At 38.4% G+C, this 16,367-nt stretch overlaps 1 protein-coding gene across 4 annotated transcripts in view; it reads right to left on the reverse strand.

Moving 5' to 3' along the window:
- Nucleotides 1–16,367, reverse strand: part of ICA1L (islet cell autoantigen 1 like) — an 89,505-nt gene that overhangs the window by 21,071 nt on the left and 52,067 nt on the right. For all 4 annotated transcript variants that reach the window (XM_042949768.1, XM_042949770.1, XM_042949769.1 and 1 more), the window contains 2 exons: nt 8,670–8,924; nt 1,252–1,341 (listed from right to left, as the gene is read on the reverse strand). In XM_042949768.1, coding sequence (XP_042805702.1) covers nt 1,252–1,341; nt 8,670–8,924 — 345 coding nt within the window. The remainder of the gene's footprint in view (nt 1–1,251; nt 1,342–8,669; nt 8,925–16,367) is intronic.

Here is a 16,367-nt window from a genome sequence, read left to right on the forward strand (position 1 = left end):
AAACGGTAATTATTTAAGAGAAAAAGTACACAACACTTTGAATGGGTGGCCAAAATTAACATTATCAATGAAGGAGAAACAGACTGCATAAACCTTACATCTGGAACCCTGAGACAGGAGGGTCACCTGTGTAGTATTCCAGTCAAGAATGAAGAACCTGAATTTAATCACAATAAAATTCAGATAAAACTGAGATAAGAAATATTCTACTAAAGATAAAAAGCAGTGGAGCAGAGGGACTATATTGTATTAAAATTCCCATGTTCAAAAGTCAAAGAAAAACTGTGGAAATGTTTCAGAATAAAAGGGACTAAAGAGACATGGCAACTGAATACATCATGACCCTAGACTCTCTCGGTCCAGAGGGGGAATGTGCTACAGGGGACATTATTGGGTCAACTCACAAAACTGGAATACAAATACATGGTTTGCTTTGTACAAAATACATTAACATTAAATTTCCTGAAGTTTACAAACCATACAGTGGTTATGAAAGAAAATATATCTGTTCTTAGGAAATACAAACTTAAGTATTTTGGGGTAAATGGTCATGATGTATGTAACTCACCCTCAAGTGGTTGAGAATAAAATAACACATGAATCTCACACACACACACACACACACACACACACACACCCTACATAAAGCAAAGTACTAACAGTAGATGAATCCAGATAAAGGGTATACAGGTGTTCTTTGAGCTATTTTCACTTATGTAACACTTGTACATTTGAAATGCTTTCCAATCAAAGTTTTTAAAAATCAACATTAGTGACTAAGATTATCATGTATCTAAAATCCTGACAGAGTATCTGTTTTCTATGCATACCCTACATAGTAACTACAACATGGACCAGTTCTGCAGACAATAATATGGTAAGTACTCAACAAATGTTAGCAATTACTATGTACCAGGTCCTATGCTAAAGGCCTGAATGCACTCTTTGTCAATGGGCATCTTGTAATCAAAGAACACCTTCTATCTTAATGGTATTATCCATTACCAACAAACCTTAGTACAAAATATTTAAAAAATTAAAGTATAGAATTTACTATGACAAGTTCACAATTTCTATTCAATTTTTTCTATTCTGAGGGATAGCCTGGTATAACTTTCATTTTAATTCATTATGAACAAAATATTTTCCTGGACAATATGAGGCAAAGACTATAAAGTAATTCTTTTCTAAATTTATGTGACTGAAACTAATTGTTAATATGATAATAAAGAATAGAAATAAATAACTTACACTTTGTTAATTTCCTTGGACTCTGTGAAGGCACTGGCTGGTTATCAGTGTGTGAAAGAGGAACTTCTAATCCCCCTTCAGAGGCCCAGCCTAGCGGGGAGGGAAGTAAGGAATTATCCACTGTTAGTCAAATAGGAAGTAGCATCAGAAAAGACAAGAAAACGTAAAAATATCTAATGAGTACTTTAATCCTTCTACTAGGGTGTGATTCTACAATATAAGAGGCAGAAAATACTTAAAATGTATCTGCAATTATGTAGTCAAATCATCAAGTTTATTTCCAGGTAGAATTAGATCAGACTTCCTAACAGTTTTCAAAGTGGTTTTGATATAAATATACAAGTGTTCTTTTTAAATAATTGCAGATATATAAGGCATAGAAAGAGAATTTCTAAGGAGTTGGGAGAGAGGAAATACACCTGACAATTAGAATCTTGAAAACTTTAACTATGTTTATACCCTTGGACTCAGTAATCTTACTCCAGAAATTTACTTAAAGGAAGTTATTTAACTGAAGGAAAAAAAGTACATGTATGATGAAGTTTTTTGCAGCATTATCTATATAATGAAAAAGTCAAAAAAGCAAGGAAGGAATTTAGCAGATTATAGAAGATAAATGTGACAAAATGCTATGCAGTTATTAAAAAGTATCATTATGAACAAGCTCAACACCCAAAAAACAAATAATCCAGTGAAGAAATGGGCAAAAGATATGAACAGACACTTTTCTAATAAAGACATTCAGATGGCTAAAAGACACATGAAATGATGCTCAACATCATTCATCATAAGAAAAATACAAGTCAAAACCACAATGAGATATCACTTTACACCTATTCAGGAAACAGCAGATATTGGTGAGGATGCGGAGAAAAGGGAATGCTTTTGAAATAGTGGTGGGAATGCAAACTGGTACAGCTGCTCTGCAAAACAGTATGGAAGTTTCTCAAAAAATTAAAAATAGAGCGGTGCCTGGGTGGCTCAGTTGGTTACACCTCCAACTTCAGCTCAGATCATGATGTCACAGCTCGTGGGTTCGAGCCCCATATCAGGCTCTATGCTGACAGCTCAGAACCTGGAGCCTGCTTTGGATTCTGCAACTCTGTCTCTCTCTGCCCCTGCCTGCTCACACTCTGTCTCTCTCTCTCCCTCTCTCAAAAATAAACATTAAAAAAATTAAAAATAGAAACACCCTAAGGCCCAGCAATTGCACTACTATGTATCTACCCAAAGAATACAAAAATGCTGATTTCAAGGGGCACATGTACCCCAATGTTTATAGCAGCACCATCAATAATAGCTAAGTTATGGAAAGGGCCCAAATGTCCATCGACTAATGAATGGCTAAAGAAGATGTGATATATACACATACATACAATGAAATACTACTCGCAATCAAAAAGAATGAAATCTTGCCATTTGCAACAATGTGGATGGAACGAGAGTGTATTATGCTAAGTAAGTCAGAGAAAGACAAATATACAATTTCACTCATATGTGGAATTAAGAAACAGATGAACATAGGGGAAGGGAAGGGAAAATAAGACAAAAATAGAGAGGGAGGCAAACCATATGAAACTCTTAAATACAGAGAACAAATTGAGGGTTGCTGGAGGGGAGGGAGGTGGGAGGATGGGCTAAATGGGTGATGGGCATTAAGAAGGGCACTTGTTGGGATGAGCACTGGGTGTTATATGTGAGTGACTATTCACTGGGTTCTGCTCCTGAAACCAATACTGCACCATATGTTAACTAAATGAAATTTAAATAATTTTTTTTAAAGTATCATTATGAGGGGCACCTGGCTGGCTCAGTCAGTGGAGCGTGAGACTCTTGGTCTTGGGGTTGTGAGTTTGAGCCTCATGGTGGATGTAGAAATTACTTAAAAATAAAATCTTAAAAGTAAAAAGTATTATGAATATGGTGAAATATTTTCTGTAACATGAAAAATTATTTAGTTTATAATTAAAACACAGCAGTAGAAAGGAATATAAATTATCCTGTCTACTACCTTCCTTGTACAGAAGAGATCATTTGAAGCCCATGTTCTTACTCAGGGTTCCTAGAACACAGATCTTCTAACTCAGGGCAGCTCACTTTCCTGGTTTACATTACAGGAGAGAAAGAAGTAGACATAAAGAAAAGGTGAATCAAGTAGAAAGAGTCCTGTACTAGGAGGCAGAAGACCAGATTTTGGTTCCCTCTTAATTGTTTAAACTGCCTAGTTATCTTGAACAAGACACTCATTAAACACTGAGTATCAACTGCCTCAGTCATTGCATGGGAACGTCTGTCAGCCTGCAGGCAGGGACCAGAACAGATGTTCTAAGTGATAAAGAAATATTGTGCATAATGTATTGCCAGAAAATAAGAAAAGAATTCAGTGCTGCTAGAGATGTGGCAAGTTAAGGAGAAAGAGCAAAAGGTATTCACGTGGAAAATGAATCTGTTTGTAAATCTTTATTAGGTCAGTTAGATATGTATGCAAGAATAATTGTTTTCTAAAATTTTATAGCAAAACATCTGAATTATCCTAGATAGAGTGCCTCTTTATCAAATAATACTGTCCTTTCTTCTAGGTTAAATTCTTACTGAGTGATTTAACTGATTTTTATTTTAGCTTAGTTTTTTTATTTTTTATTTATTTTTAAATATGAAATTTATTGTTAAATTGGTTTCCATACAACACCCAGTGCTCATTCCAACAGGTGCCCTCCTCAATACCCATCATCCACCCTCCCCTCTCTCCCACCCCCCATCAACCCTCAGTTTGTTCTCAGTTTTTAAGAGTCTCTTATGTTTTGGCTCCCTCCCACTCTAACCTCTTTTTTTTTCCCCCTTCCCCTCCCCCATGGTCTTCCGTTAAGTTTCTCAGGATCCACATAGGAGTGAAAACATACGGTATCTGTCTTTCTCTGACTGACTTATTTCACTTAGCATAACACTCTCCAGTTCCATCCATGTCACTACACAAGGCCCTATTTCATTCTTTCTCATTGCCACGTAGTATTCCATTGTGTATATAAACCACAATTTCTTTATCCATTCATCAGTTCATGGACATTTAGGCTTTTTCCACAATTTGGCTATTGTTGAGTGCTGCTATAAACATTGGGGTACAAGTGCCCCTTATGCATCAGCACTCCTGTACCGCTTGGGTAAATTCCTAGCAGTGCTATTGCTGGCTCATAGGGTAGATCTATCTTTTAATTTTTTGAGGAACCTCCACACTGTTTTCCAGAGCGGCTGCACCAGTTTGCATTCCCACCAACAGTGCAAGAGGGTTCCCGTTTCTCCACATCCTCGCCAGCATCTATAGTCTCCTCATTGTTCATTTTAGCCACTCTGACTGGCATGAGATGGTATCTGAGTGTGGTTATGATTTGTATTTCCCTGATGAAGAGCGACATTGAGCATCTTTTCATGTGCCTGTTGGCCATCTGGATGTCTTCTTTAGAGAAGTGTCTATCCATGTTTTCTGCCCATTTCTCCCCTGGATTATTTGTTTTTCGGATGTGGAGTTTGGTGAGCTCTTTATAGATTTTGGATACTAGCCCTTTGTCTGATATGTCATTTGCAAATATCTTTTCCCATTCCATTGGTTGCCTTTTAGCTTTGTTGATTGTTTCCTTTGCTGTGCAGAAGCTTTTTATCTTGATGAGGCCCCAATAGTTCATTTTTGCTTTTAATTCCCTTGCCTTTGGGGATGTGTCAAGTAAGTGCTGCAGCTGAGGTCGGAGAGGTCTTTTCCTGCTTTCTCCTCTAGGGTTTAGATGGTTTCCTGTCTCACATTCAGGTCCTTTATCCATTTTGAGTATATTTTTGTGAATGGTGTAAGAAAGTGGTCTAGTTTCATCCTTCTGCATGTTACTGTCCAGTTCTCCCAGCACCATTTGTTAAAGAGACTGTCTTTTTTCCATTGGATATTCTTTCCTGCTTTGTCAAAGATTAGTTGCCCATACTTTTGTGGGTCTAATTCTGGAGTTTCTATTCTATTCCATTGGTCTATGTGTCTGTTTTTGTGCCAATACCATGCTGTCTTGATGATTACAGCTTTGTAGTAGAGGCTAAAGTCTGGGATTGTGATGCTTCCCGCTTTGGTCTTCTTCTTCAAAATTACTTTGGCTATTTGGGGTCTTTTGTGGTTCTATACAAATTTTAGGACTGTTTGTTCTAGCTTCAAGAAGAATGCTGGTGCAATGTTGATTGGGATTGCATTGAATGTGTAGATTGTTTTGGGTAGTACTGACATTTTAACAATATTATTCTTCCAATCCATGAGCATGGAATGTTTTTCCATTTCTTTATGTCTTCTTCAATTTTCTTCATAAGCTTTCTATAGTTTATAGAAACTATAAACTAGCCCCTTGATCTCTGTAGCAAGAGATCCTCTATGTCCTCTACACTTTTTTAAATCCCAGCAATTAATTTTATGACTATTATTCTAAATTCATGGTCTGTTATATTACTTAAACCGTTTTTGATCAATTAGTTAGCTGCCGCTACTTCCTGGAGTTTCTTTTGAGGAGTATTCTTCTGTTTCGTCATTTTGGATAGTCCCTGGGGTGGCGCCAAACTGCAGGGCACTTCCCCTGTGCTGTCTGGAGTAACTTGTGTTGGTGGGCGGGGCCACAGTCAGACCCAATGTCTGTCCCCAGCCCACTGCTGGGGCCACAGTCAGACCGCTGTGTACCTTATCTTCCCCTCTCCCAGGGGCAGGACTCACTGTGGAGTGGTGTGGCCCCTGTCTGGGCTACTTGCACATTGCCAGGCTTGTGGTGCTGCTTTGATGGGATCTGGCGTATTAGCCAGGGTGGATCCGCAAGGTGCACAGGGGCAGGAGGGGCCCTGCAGCACCAGGAGGGAGGCAGACCCTCAGAGGGATGGATGACAGAAGCACGGCACTGAGTGTTCGTGAGGTGCAAGGAACTTTGGTGACGGGAACTGGTTCCTTTGGGATTTCGGCTGGGGGATAGGAGAGGGATATGACGCTGGCCAGTGCCTTTGTTCCCCACCACCGAGCTGATCTCTGTCTTCCAGGGCTTAACACCTCTCCCTCCCGGTGTCCTCTTGCCCTCCCAATCTCCAAGCAATCCAATGTTGACTTATAACATTCCAGATGTTAAGTCCTGCTGGCTGTCAGAACTCATGCAGTCCAGCCCCTCCACTTTTGGAAGCCAGAATGGGGGCTTTGCCTTGCTGGGTAGGCTGCCCCTCCACACACACACCCCCCCCCCCGGCTCCCTCCCACCAGTCTGTGTAGTGCGCACCGCTTCTCAGCCCTTCCTACCCTCTTCTGTCAGCCTCTTGTCTACACTTGGCTCCGGAGAGTCTGTCCTGCTAGTCTTCTGGTGGTTTTCTGGGTTATTTAGGCAGATGTGGGTGGAGTCTAAGTGATCAGCAGGACGTGGTGAGCCCAGCGTCCTCCTATACCGCCATCTTCTCCCCTATTCTCCTTAGTTTAGTTTTTTCATGTTTATTTTTGAGAGAGAGAGAGAGAGAGAGACAATGTGAGTGTGTATGCATGCACAAGCAGGGGAAGGGCAAAGAAAGAGAGGGACAGAGGATCTAAAGTGGGGTCTGTGCTGACAACCAAGAGATTGTAACCTGAGCCAAAGTCCAACACTTAGCCTACTGAGCCACCCAGGCACCTCTATTTTAAGTAGGCTCTATGCCCAATGTGGGGCTTCAACTTATGACCCTGAGACCAAGAGTCAAATGCTCTAGCAATTGAGGCAGCCAGGCTTCCCTAACTGATATTTATTTTATTTATTGAGCTAACTTTATGCTGTTGTCATAGAAAGGACAAAGATAAATCACCATACAGATTGTGTCCTTGAAATACTTGCAGGCTGGACAAAGTATGATGGTGTTGCAGACACGGTATGAACAAAGTATTTTAATACAAAGTACAATGCATTAAGACACTGTTAGGTGCTGTGAACCATTTTCTCAAGGATAAAATCTACTAGGGGGTGAAAGATAGGGACAGAAGGCAAGATGAACTATGATCACAGCCATGAAAACATATAAAGCACTATGCGAGGCCAGAGGTGGCAGAAACCACTCCACTGGGCAGTACTGAAGAAGTATTCAAGGGTTGGTTGGCCACCATGGAGAAAATGCTGGACTGGGAACCTAAAACACAGGCTCAAGCCTATGTTTTATTACTGAACATCATAAGTCAAAGCAGCAACACAAGCAGTGATGTCTCAGAGGGATCTAAAAATAGTCAATACATTTACAGAAAATGGAAAGGATTGTGGGTGCCTGGGTGACTCAGTTAAGTGTCTAACTCTTGGTTTTGGCTCAGGTCATGATCTCACGGTTTCGTGAGTTCGAGCCCCATGTTGGGCTCTGTACTGACAGTGTGGAGCCTGCTTGGGATTCTCTGTTTCCCTCTCTCTCAGCCCCTCCCCAACTCATGTTCTCTCTTAAATGAATGAATGAATCAATGAATGAATGAATGAATGAATGAATGAATAAATAAATAAATAAATAAATAAATAAATAAATAAATTTAGAAAAGAACATATAAGTATTTTGAAGTAAGGTAAGAGATAAGAGTGGAAATGCAGGCACGGGTTTTACCCTAGAGCCCATGGTCCTTCACTGTAATGTAAGCAGGGTGCTGACATCAGAATCTGCTTCTTGGAGAAAGAACTCTTCCATGAAAGCATGGAAGATGACCTGGGGTTTGGGAGGTCTGGTAGGAGGACTCTTACAGCAGCCCAGGAAACCAAACAAGGCTCTAAATGCCTCTGATAATAGAGGAAGAAAGGAGAAGCATGAAATTGGAGACATATTTTAGAAATAGAATTGACAGCACTTAGCAACAAATATGGAAGTGGGGAGCAAAATGACTCCCAAGGTGCTAGGTTGATTACACGTTGCTGGGACAGCAGGTCAGTAGAGGGAGTCCCTGACATAAACACAAAGCAGAGGGCCCTTTCCTCAGGAAAACAACCTTCCCCGGCTTTCTACCACAACCCTCCAGTCCTGCTGCATTGCCCAGGAGTTGCCAGGATCTACTCTAAACCCACAGGAAGAGAACACACCAAGCTTTGCTAGATGGAAGAAACAATATGACCTGCCATAAGTAGGGATAACTTAGCAGGTCAAGAGTTTAAAATAAGACACTGATTTTCTATGTTGAGAAGACATCTGGGAAAGTCAATACAGAAAATGTGGGGTTTGGTGGAGGTGGGAGGAAAGCAGCCCTTTTTTCAGTCTTACTGATATACTCCAGTAGTAATATTTGTTATTTTTTTCAGTTGATGCGTGTGACTGCAGATTTTATCTAGTAGTACTAAAGTTAAAATCAATATCCTTGTTGATTTTAGCATCCACATGCACATAGTTTTGCTTCACAAGGATAAAATAAGTCATGGGTGTCCAAATGTTTCATAGACACTTACTGTTGAAAGCTCCAACAGCATGAAGGCCAAGATCAAAGAGCTGTGAAGGAAGGAATCGTGAAGAATGAGCAAGAGGCTCAGACCCCACAGAAGGCTCCTGGAATGTGAGGCTGGTGCTGGGGCTCCCAAAGGCAGTCTGGCATTCTTGGGTAAATTCACTAGTACTTGAAGAACCAGGACTTAGCAGGTTGTTCAGAAATGAGAATTCCTTCTCAAAATCATCTTCCAGTGAATCAACAGGTAAATCTTTTGCAACTGTTGAATGAAAATAAAAACAGAATGGCTCTTTTCTTTTCGAGGAAAGGAGAGTAAAATGTAGGGCAAATCAAATTTGGTTCACTGTTCTTATACATTAACATAATTTTTTAACAAAATTTTAGTGAACAATTAAACTGACTGGAAGTTTACATGAAATTATTTCTAATTGGGTAGGCTATAGATCAAAATGACCACATTTCACAATGAAGATACAATAGTCATGAATATCTAAGTGTGAAATAATGAAGCAGCCACTATTTAGGGCAGAAACTACAGGGGATGCAAGAAGTAGAAACAAATTAATGATCATAGAATTTAATTATTTAATTAATTACTCTCAGTAAAAAACAGTAGACTTTAATATACCACTCTCAGTAAAAAATATGCCCAAAAGGTAAAAGTAAAGATATAAAAAATCTAAACAGAGTAATCACTAAGATAGGTTTTGTAAATAAACTTAACAGAAAATACACTTGGACTGCCTGGCTGGCTCAGTCAGTAGAGCGTGTGACTCTTGATCTCAGGGTTGTGGGTCTGAGCCCCACAGTGAGTGTGGAGATTACTTAAAATAAAATCTTAAAAAAAAAAAGAAAAAGAAAATATATTTTCCTCTCAAGCACACATTGAAAATTCACCAAAATTATACTAAAGCAAACACATAAAAATCAATGAGTTTCTTAAAGTGGAAATACTACAAACAACATCCAAGAAAGTGAAGTAATTTAAAAAATGAAACTGAAAAACTAAAAGGCTCTTCCACTTGTAAATTTAAATACATTCTATTAAACAACTATTGGTTGAAAGGGCAATGGAATTTCTGAAAAATAATAAAAAAGGCATTTCATGTTATAATCCATGGATACTTAAATAGCAATTAATAGAGAAAAAATAATCCTGAACACCTTTACTGATAAAAATGAAAAAGGCTTCCAGCATGATAGAGTGGGGAAGTCTATGGACAGGCATACCAGTTTTTAAATAACTGGTAAAAAATGTTTAAAAAACAATCATTAAAGTCTCTAGAAATTGTTCCAAGGACACACATCAAATGAGGAAACACCTACTCAAGAAAATCTATGAAAATTCAGACTATGATAAGTGAACTAAGAACCATTCCCTTCCCAGTTAAGCAAGATGGAAATTCCACTCTCACCCTGTATAGCCAAGAACATAGGGCTCCTGCTCCCACAAGTCTCAGTCAAGAGTTATGTTCTCAGGAGGGGCAGGGTATCAGCATTTCATATCCTGTCCTCACTTACCTATTGGCTAAGTCTGGACAGTACAATCAAGAGGTGCAAGCTCCCGGGGCGCCTGGGTGGCGCAGTCGGTTAAGCATCCGACTTCAGCCAGGTCACGATCTCGCGGTCCGTGAGTTCGAGCCCCGCGTCAGGCTCTGGGCTGATGGCTCAGAGCCTGGAGCCTGTTTCCGATTCTGTGTCTCCCTCTCTCTCTGCCCCTCCCCCGTTCATGCTCTGTCTCTCTCTGTCCCAACTCCCTCTCTCTCTGCCCCTCCCCCGTTCATGCTCTCTCTCTGTCCCAAAAATAAATAAAAAACGTTGAAAAAAAAAAAAAAATTAACAAGAGGTGCAAGCTCCCATTTCCCACCCAGATAACAAGACCCCAGTCATAAGATTGAGACTATGATTTGGGTGTGGCATGCTGAGAATACAGGAGCCCTGGGTCATGTGACCCTGCTCATAATGTGGTAGTTTCATTCAGGAAAAGGCAGGCCAAAAAGACCTGAGATTACCATCACCCTCCTCACTTAGCACTCAGCTCCCAGAGCAAGGATCTTATACAGAAACATGTCATTGTTTTCATTCCCAGATAAAGCCCTAACTTAGAGATTTTGCCTGGAGAGAGAAGCAGACTATGAAATAGCTCCAAATCTTGTCCCAAAGAACTGACTTCCTTTGCAACAAAGTACAGAGAAATTCAAGCCTAAGGATACTCCCCAGAACAGTGAAGGCTGTGGTGAAAAGCAATTGGGAAGAGATTGGAAGACTCATTGGACATACAGGCTAAAATGTAGGCCAACTAGTTTGCCTGAAAGAATCAGGGAAAAAGCCAATGGGGACGAGCCTACCTAGGTAGGGTAAGAATAAATCTCAGTGACCTTGGAAAATATCCTCTCACAGGAGTCCAAATTTTACTGGTTTTGTTTGTAGAACAATTTATGATCCAGAGCATTCTTAAAAATAATAAATCAATGATATGGAAATTAGTGGTGTTTAACAGCTGGGTGTGATCAGGGAAAGGGACTGTCAAAGAGAACCCTTACCAAAACAAACTGTCATCCCAGGGTGACTGTGGGTAAACCTAATTCTGTATTCCTTTTCCACTGTTGGGAGCTGAGGGGCTGGGGGAGGGGGGATAGACTTCACCAAAATAATCCAGCCTGTCACTAAACAAATAAAGCAAGCAAATAATAACAACAAGCCCCAAAGGAGAAGACCAGTAGCCAAAGTTGCTAAAATGTATTATCTAAAATGTCCAGTTTCCAACAAAAAACAGTAAGGTAGGCCAAAACAAACAATAAATAGTAAAGTATGACCAAACAATGGCAAGAAGGCAGGAACTCAAACTGCCTGTGAGAGCAAACCAAATGTCATATTAACAGGCAAAACCTTCAAAGCAACCCTTATAAATACATTTAAAGAACTAAAAGACAGTATGATTAAAGTAAAGGAAGTGTGTTCATAGATAGGGTAATTAACTAACTAGATGGAGAGAATCCTCTCACAAGGTAAACATTATATCAGCACACTTCAAACATCTTACAATTTTATTTATCAATTTTACCTCAGTAAAGCTGAAAATTTTGTTAAAGCAATCTTTAAAAAGCAAAGGAAGGTGTTGTGACAATACTGTATCAAATAGAGAGTATCAATAAAGAGTCAGAAATTACAAAAAAGAACCAAATAGAAATTGTGAAGTTGAAAAGTACAGTAACTGGGGCATGTGAGTGGCTCAGTCAGTTAAGTGTCCGACTCTTGATTTCAGCTCAGGTGATGATCTCATGGTTCATGGGATTGAGCCCCATGTCAGGCTCTGCACTGGCAGTGTGGAGCTCTCTTGGGATTCTCTCTCATCTCTGCCCCTTCCCTGCTTGCGTGTGCACGCCCTCTTTCTCAAAATAAATAAACTTAAAAAAATTTTGTTTTAAAAGTACAATAACTGAGGGGCACCTGGGTGGCTCAGTCAGTTGGGCATCCAACTTCAGTTCAGGACATGATTTCACGGTCGGTGAGTCTGAGCCCCACATTGGGCTCTGTGCTGACAGCTCAGAGCCTGGAGACTGCTTCTGATTCTATGTCTCTGTCTCTGCCCCTCCCCCACTCACGCTGTGTCTGTCTCTCTCTCTCAAAAATATATAAACATTAAAAAACTTAAAAAAAAAAAAAGTACAATAACCGAAATGAAAAATTCACTGGTGAGGATCACCAGTAGATCTGAACTAGCATAAGAAAGAATTAGCTAACTTTAAGATAGACTGACAGATTATGCAACCCAAAGAACTGAGAAAAGAAAAAAGAATGAAGAAACATGCACAGTATCTAAGTGAAATGGCGGGCCAACATCAGAAGTAAGAGTTTCAACAAATTTCAATTGAATTATTCAATAATTCAATAAGAGTTTCAATTTGAAACAAGTTTCAAAAGGATGGCGGGGCAGAATTTGAAGAAATAATGGACAAAATGTCCCAAATTTGTTGAAAACATCAATGTACTCATCCAACAAGCTTAATAAAACCCAAGTAGAATCAATGTAAAGAGATCCATATCTAGATACTTCATAAGCAAACCACTGAAAGCCAATGATAAGGAAAAAATCTCCACATTCACAGACTGGAAGGAACAATATTGTCCAGATAGCAATCAACTCCAACTGATGTATGAATTCAACATGATGATTGTAAAATTTATATGGAAATGCATACAAGTTAGAATAGCCAAAACAATTTTGAAAAAAAAACCAATGCTGTAGGGGCACCTGGGTGGCTCAGTCGGTTAAGCGTCCGACTGCCGCTAAGGTCATGATCTCGTGGTTTGTGAGTTCGAGCCCCACCGTGGGGCTCTGTGCTGACAGCCTGGAGCCTGCTTCCAATTCTGTGTCTCCCTCTCTGCCCCTCTCCCGTTCACGCTCTGTCTCTCTCAAAAATAAATAAATTTAAAAAAAAAGAATGTTGTAGGACTTATACTACCTAATTTCAAAATTTACTATAAAGCCACAGTAATCAAGACAGTAGGGTACTGACCAAGGTCAGGTATATAGATCAGTGGAACAGAAACTAGAATCCAGAAACATACCCTTACATTTTTTTTGGTCACTTGATTTTAACAAAAATGCCAAGAAAATACAGTGAATAAAGGAATATCTTTTCAATAAATGGTACTAGTACAAGTAGATATACATATGCAATAAACAAAAACAAAAATAAACCTTACCTACCTCACACAATACATGAACTCAAAATGATCATAGTCCCACAGATAAGAGTTAAAATTATGAAACTTCAAGAATACATAAGAGAAAATCTTTGTAATCTTGGGTAGGGAGATCTAGATGTGATACCAAAAGAACAACCCATAGAAGAAAAAAAATGTTAAGTTGAACTTCATAAAATTTAAAAAATTTTGTGTTTCAAGAGGCAAAATTGAGAAAATAAGATGACTAGAATATTTACAAGTCATATGTCTGACAACTTGTATGAAGAATAATTGTGCAATTTAATAATAAGGTAAATAACCCAATTAAAAAATTGGCAACAGATCTTAACAGATTTGTCAACAAAGATATATGAATGGCCAATAAACACAGGAAAAGATACTCAACATCATAGATAGAGAAATGCAAACTAAAGCCACAAATTAAAAGCGCTAGAATGTACATGATTAAGAAGATAATACCAAATGTTGACAAAGATGTGGAGAAACTAGACCCCTCATACTTTGCTAGTGGGAATGAAATAGTAGTAGAGCCATTTTGCAAAACCATTTAGCAGTTCCTCAGAAAGATAAAGTCAAATTTGCCACATAACCTAGCAGTTCCATTTCTAGGGATCTAACCAATAAAAATAAATCTTATGTCTATACTAGGAGAAGTACTTGAATGTTCACAGCAACAGAATTACAACAGCCAAAAACTATAAAGAGTCCAAATGTCCATCAACTGATAAATGGATAAATATAATGTGGTATAACCATACAATGGAATACATTCATAAATACAAATAAACTATAGTTAGCAAAATGTGGTGTATACATATAATGGAGTATTATTCAGACTTGTAAAGGAAGAAAATTCTGCAATATACCACAACATGAATGGATCTTGAGGACATTATGCTAAGTGAAATAAGCCAGTCACAAAAGGACAAATACTATATGATTCCACTTACATGAGGTACTTGGAATAGTCAAAATCATAGAGAACAAAGGAGAATGTTGGGTGTTAGGGGCAGAGGTGGGGGAATGGGTAATTATCATTTAATGAATACAGACTTTCAGTTTTATAATGAAAAAAGTTAGAGATGGATGGTGGTGATGGTTGCACAATTTAATACCAGTATACACTTAAAACGGGTAGGATGGTAAATTTTATGTGTATTTTTCAATAAAACAAGGGGGCAAAAAGTAATGAACTACTGCTATTTGCAACAACATGGATGAATCTAGAAAAACATTAGGCTTAATGGCAGACATAAAAAGCCAGACACAAGGGCGAACTTTTGTACAATTTCAGTCCAGGAAAGGGAAATTTAGAGAGACAGAAATCAGATTAGTAATTTTCTAGGACAGAGTGGGAGCAAGGATTATAAACAAGTACAAGAGGCTTTTGGGAAATATTCTAATATTCACTGAGGTGATAACATGCACAACTCTATAAATTTACGAAAAATCATAGAATCTTACACTCAGAATTGGTAATTTTTAGGTATTTAACTTACACCTCAATAAAGCTGTTAAAAATCAAGATTTTATACAAATCTATACAAATATCTGACAATCTAGACAAAACGAAGAATTTGAGAAAAATATAATTTGCTGAAATTGATTTTAGTACATATAGAAAGGTTAAACAGAACAATTTCCATTGAGAAGAAAACACAAAAAATGCACCAGGCCTAAATGTCTTCACAGGGAAATCAACTGCAATGCAGAATTAGTAAATAAAATATCAACAGATTAATGCACAATGACAAAGCTGGACTTATAACTGGAATGCAAAGATGGTGTAGTATCAGGAAACCTATTAATATAATTTATCATATTAATACATTTAAGAAGAAAAATCAAATAACTGCTGGCATAGATATGGAAAAAGCTGTTGGAAAAATTCAACAACCATTCCTAATAAAACTCTTAAGAAATTAGGAGTGTATGGATACTTTCTTTTTTTCTAGTTTATTAATTTTGAGAGAGAGAGAGACAAGGAAGAGAGAGACAGAATCCCAAGCAGGCTCTGTGTTGTTAGCGCAGAGCCCAACATGGGACCCAATCTCATGAACCATGAGATCATGACCTGAGCTGAAATCTAGAGTTGGACGCTTAACAGACTGAGCCATCCAGGCACCCCATGGATACTTCTTTAACGTCACAAAATCTATACCTCATTTCAAAAGCCAACATCTTAATTGATTCAGAAACATTACAGGAACTTCCACTAAAATTAGGAAATGCCCACTAATATTCAACTGGTTCTGGAGGTAGTAACCAATGCAATTAAACAAAAGAAATCAATTACAGTAACAAGAACTGGTAAAGAAAAAACAGGATTATATCTATTTGCATATGACATGATGGTATACCTGGACAATGCTAGAAAATCAATGCTAAAACTAACTCAAACTATAAAAAAAATTCTAGGTAGCAACATATAATATTAACATACAAAAAGTCAATAGAATTTTGGGGCACCTGGGTGGCTCAGTCTGTTAAGCTCTAACTCTTTGATTTCCGCTCAGATCATGATCTCACAGTTGTAAGAGAGAGGCCCATGTTGGGCTCCATGCTGAGTGTGGAGACTGCGTAAGATTCCCTTTCTCTCTCTCCCTCTGTCCCTCCCCAGCTTCTGCTCTCAGTCTCAAAAAATAAATAGATAAATAAATATCAGAAGTTTAAAAAAATCAACAGCATTTATTTATATACACAAATTAATAACCAGTTAAAAATATAATGGAAAGGGGTACCTGGCTGGCTTAGTTGGTAGAGCATGTGACTCTTGATCTCAAGGTCATGAGTTCAAGCCCAACATTGGGCATAAAGATTATTTACACACACACACACACACACACACACACACACACACACACACACACGTATATGTAATGGAAAAGAAAACCTCACTTACAGTGACAACAAACAAGATAAAATACTGAGAAAAAACAAAACTGTTCAAAACCTATATTTAAAAAAACCTGTATATAAAAGATACACA

The sequence above is a fragment of the Panthera leo genome, chromosome C1 (genome assembly GCF_018350215.1).
Source record: "Panthera leo isolate Ple1 chromosome C1, P.leo_Ple1_pat1.1, whole genome shotgun sequence".
NCBI lineage: Eukaryota > Metazoa > Chordata > Mammalia > Carnivora > Felidae > Panthera > Panthera leo.